The sequence below is a fragment of the Macadamia integrifolia genome, chromosome 10 (assembly GCF_013358625.1).
Source record: "Macadamia integrifolia cultivar HAES 741 chromosome 10, SCU_Mint_v3, whole genome shotgun sequence".
Lineage (NCBI taxonomy): Eukaryota > Viridiplantae > Streptophyta > Magnoliopsida > Proteales > Proteaceae > Macadamia > Macadamia integrifolia.
Window position 1 is genome coordinate 15,070,021 of NC_056566.1, and position 4,642 is coordinate 15,074,662.

Consider the following 4,642-nt stretch of genomic DNA (forward strand, 5'->3'; position numbering starts at 1 on the left):
GAGGTATACACATAGGAAATCATTGTGTAATCATTCATTTTTTTGTTTTATTATCTTTTTATATTTTCTCATGTTTTCTTGTGTTTTTGGCAAGAACTTTTTTTGAGGGGAAGAAAATTTCACAATTCCCAAGACATACCAAATACGAAGAAAAATTCTTAACCTAAGGAAAAAAGTACAAAAAATATTATTTTTTCTTTTCTTTTCTCCTCTTGGCTACCAAACACAGCCTTAGTGGCGACTAAATTAAAATATATAAATTCCATAACTCTTTTGGAAGACATGGCCGACATGTTAATTAGAAAAACCAAACACTAATAATTTTATTATAATAAAACCATATGATATGATAAATTTACTATAACCAAGACAATATCCACATGCAGCGCAATTATTGGATCCTCCTACTAGTGACAATGGACGCCATTAATTAAAAACAATTAAACATAGGAAATGAATTAGATTTCAATATTTTTCTTGGGAAGAAGCACTTGGTTCACCAAGTTATTAAAATTAAGGTACGAGGAACCACCAAGAGCAATGGCCTCCTCAGCTTTCTTCTTCCATTCCATTGCTTTCTTCTTCATCTCCTTACCCTTATCTCCAACCACCAAGTCCCTCACAAGCCTCTCAACATCTTCCCTTTTCACATTATTATCAATCTGGTCGCCGATCCCCCAATGAACACAAGAATACCGGCAATTCGTTTGTTGCTCGGCGAAAAACGGCCAACAAATCACTGGCACACCACCACCTATGCTTTCAAGAGTAGAGTTCCAACCACTATGCGTTAAGAAACCACCTATGGCCGGGTGGTTCAACACTTTCTCTTGTGGGCACCAACTCGCTAACATACCCCTTTCTGTAGTCCGATTCTCAAACTCGGTTGGCAACATTGCTGAGTCACCCCTTACAAGATCGGGTCTTATGATCCACAAGAATGTCTGTTCACTATTAGCGAGTCCCCAAGCGAACTCAACGAGTTGCTGGGCTGTCATAACCGTGATGCTTCCAAAATTCACGTAGACCACCGAACCGGGTTCTTTTGAATTGAGCCATTGGAGACACTCCGATTCTTCTCTCCATAGATTAGACCCAATAGCCTTTAATTTCTCATCCTGAATCCGGTTCAGCAGCAAATGTAGAGGACCAATGCTGTAAATGCAAGGCAATAGAGAGGAGAGAGCATCCAAGACATCTTTCTCAAAGGCATCAAAGGAGTTTACAATAATGGCTGTAGCTTTGTTACTTCTTCTTGATTCTCTATTGAGAAAGTTGAGCATGATGTCATCGCGATGGGTAGTTCGAACGAAACTTGGGAGATCTTGAAAACGAATATCCTTCATTCCTGGTATGCAATCAATCGGAGTGTCTAGATACCCGTTTGTCAAGTAACTCAAATCTGTTAAAAAGAACATAAGTGATTCGATACAATATCTCATCCAAAAATTTTAGAAATGAGGATCTCAATAAACAAGTATTAATGATATATACCTTCTAGAGGTGTAAGGCCTTTTTCTATGAGGAGGTAGTAGTGCATATAGGCTAAGTAGCCACAAGCACTAGGTGTCCAAAACAAAACTTCAGGGATTCCAAGTTCCTCAGCAGCATCAAGAGTGAAGCTCATGCAACCATCAGAGACTATGGAGGTGACAGGGGGGAGGCCGTCGGTGGCGTTGAGTTGGGAGAGGAGGTTGCGAAAGGGGACTAAACAAGTCTTGACGGTGGATTCACATAGGGCAGGGATGTCTTGGGTGCCATCTATGTCTGATGGTGGGAGACCATCAGGGATGGTGTGGAAGTGAAAGTCAGGTAAGCCATTTAGGGAATCAGGGCCTCTTGATTTGAGTAAGCGTTTGTGATTGTATTCAGTGTTGACGAAGGTGATATGGAAGCCTCTGTGATGGAGAAGCTTGGCCACCTGAAGCATTGGGTTTATGTGACCTTGGGCTGGGTATGGGATGCAAACCACATGAGGCTTCCTCTCAGTTACAGGACCCATCTCTCTCTCTCTCTCTCTCTCTCTCTCTCTCTCTATAAGTGGTAAGGGACTTGATCATGGCTTCCTTCCCTCTCTCCCTCGGGTTTTATATAGGGAGAAAACAAAGTTTGCCAAGGCAAAAAGTGGACTAATAATGTTGAAGAATAGCATCTTAGTTGGAATTTTTCGGTAATTAGAAGTACTAAAGAAGGTGGCATGAGATTGGTGTTTCAAAGTTAAAGTAGAAAATTCAAACTCAATATTTTTATAGTATTGTGGATCTTAGATCTAACCTTCTACCAAAAAATAAATAAAATAAAAAAAATCTTAAATCTAATAATGGCCTGAGTGGTCCAACTAGAGAGGAGAGTTTTGCCTACGAAAGAGCAGGGGCGTTTTGGCTGTGTTTAGGAGTGATCTTTCCATCTTCAACAAGTCGATAGTGATCTCAATTTGAAAGAAAGAAAGTCTCAACATGGCGATCTAACTATGGCCCGGCTGATCTCATTGGAAAAGAGAGTTTTTACTCTGAAAGAGGCAAGGGTGGTATTGTATATAAGATCATGACGGTATTTAGGAGTTATCTTTTCCTTTTCAACAAGCCGGTAGTGATCTTATTTTTGAAAGAGAGTTTGGACGTAGCGATGTATACACAGCTTCATAGTGGAATGCTACTTGGCGAAAGTGCTGAATCCATAAGTTTTAATCTTCTCCCTTGTCTTGATTCAAAATATTTTAAAAGTAAGAGGCAAAGGAAGGGTTTAAAAATAATTTATCATTTAATTCTTTTCATCAACTTTTTTATGATAAACAAATCTTTTTTTTTAATTACATATATAAAATTATTCGGATAAAATTTTCCAACAATTTGGGCATGCAACAGGAATTGCCTGTGATTCAATCCTAGCCTACCATATATGTTGAGATTGTGTCCCATCACATGGTGAACAATAAAAAAATTGAATCCCAACTAAAATGGTGGAAAAATCCCTATCACCCTAGTTTTTAGGAAAATTTTATCCTTCTTATCTTGATTGAGAAGAAATATGTCATATTAAAAGGATTAAAATAAAAATTTTGACAAAATTTTTTTCTTTATTTTAATAAAGGAGGTTGTTTACACTTGGTTTAGGGACAAAGGTGTTAATTAAGGACCATTAGTGAATCGCTGTTATTATTATTAAATGCCCTATATTTTATCTCTTTGATAATTTAATACTCACAAGAGAGAATGGGAAACCCTGGCCGGCCAACTTTAAGAAAGATGAGACAATATATAAAGGGGAACTTCCCTTTTAGATGGTTAACCTTGCTTACGCCACCATCCACGAAATAAGGACATATGCAGCGGGATAGGCGGATGATCTATGAGGTTAGTTCTTATTATATGAATTATTGTATGCTATTTTATTTGATAAATCTCTTATATTCTATTTTAGGATGTATAATTGACTAATTGTCACTAAAACTGTCAACAGTTATTTAATGTAATTTGAAGGAAAAATGTGTTCGTCTAGAAATTTGCCACTTGTGTCTAGAGATATCCATCTGCTCCTCATCAAATATGGAAATGTTTATCATTATCGATGCTTTCGTATTTGTTCTGACTAGCCCCCTATAGTGGTGCAGGGGCCATTTTTCTAATGGAGAATTATTTCTCTAATTTGAAAGTGAGTTATCATTATCTGTATTTAACTTTTTCCTTCCCCTCCCCTCTTTGAAATGATCCCCTGACCTTTCTCTATGGAAAAAAAAAAAAGAAGAATGAAATGGGTTTTGAGGGACATGGAGAGCTTTAGATTTACTATACGGAAAGGATTTGTAAAGCCACCGAGTCGATGAAGACTCCAAGTTACTGAGACCACCCAAAAGTTTCACACAGAAGAGGAATGACCTTTCATGTGGACAAGCTCTTGAGAAGATAGAGAAGGGTTAGAAGAATGACCATACTCAGAGGCGAATTGTATTTGATTTGGTAAAAACACTAAGTTGCTTGTGATTCGGACAAATTCGGATCAAATCTAATCATTTTTTTTTAAGACTAAACAAGTTTTCATGAGTCTTAATCACCTGATTTTTCTTTTTTTTTTTTTATTCAACTCGAGTGATTTGCCCACCTAGTTTTCATAGGAGACTTGAATTTGTGAACACACGGAGGTTGAGTCTTGAACAACCATTCCCGCTTCTTCTTTTTCAAGGTCCGGGTCTGAGATTCCATTTTGTTGCATAAAACTTTTCATATATGGAATGCAGATCTGGAACCTAGCAAAAGAAAGAGTAGGAATAGCTTGCCCTAGGTACATGCTCAAATGTCAAGTTTCAGCTTTGATCAAGTTTTCCACTTTTCAGATATGTTCCTAATGTAACAGTATACTATTGAATCAAATGAAAAGACATTGCTGAGAAAGTGATGGTTATTTATGGATGAAATGAAACATTTGATTCATGTAATAGGTGAAAATTTTTCCATTCGTTAACTGAAAAAGATATGTGACCATAAAAGTTATTTTAAGTGGAACAAAATTGATGGCATGACAGAGTCGTCGAAACACTTATTTTGTTGAAAATATAAGATTATGTAGAGTAGTCATAGTACAGTAGTTGAGCATGGACATTCAAGAGAAGATGAATGGTTTAATCTCATTATGAAAATTTTCCTGA

At 37.1% G+C, this 4,642-nt stretch overlaps 1 protein-coding gene across 1 annotated transcript; it reads right to left on the minus strand.

Annotated features, from left to right (window-relative positions):
* Nucleotides 1-298: 298 nt before the first annotated feature.
* Nucleotides 299-2,057, minus strand: LOC122091311 (7-deoxyloganetin glucosyltransferase-like). Its single transcript, XM_042661181.1, has 2 exons — nt 1,495-2,057; nt 299-1,402 (listed from the first exon to the last, which is right to left on the minus strand). The coding sequence occupies exons 1-2, from the start codon at nt 2,000-2,002 to the stop codon at nt 459-461; spliced, it is 1,452 nt and encodes a 483-aa protein (XP_042517115.1). The 5' UTR covers nt 2,003-2,057; the 3' UTR covers nt 299-458.
* Between the last annotated feature and the right edge of the window lie 2,585 nt (nt 2,058-4,642).

What these genes read in the sequence shown, in the direction of transcription:
- LOC122091311 (XM_042661181.1), bottom strand. Translation starts at nt 2,002, where the DNA reads ATGGGTCCTGTAACTGAGAGGAAGCCTCATGTGGTTTGCATCCCATAC. An exon ending in AGGCCTTACACCTCTAGAAG is followed by an intron (nt 1,403 to 1,494) that starts GTATATATCATT and finishes TCTTTTTAACAG; the next exon opens with ATTTGAGTTACTTGACAAAC.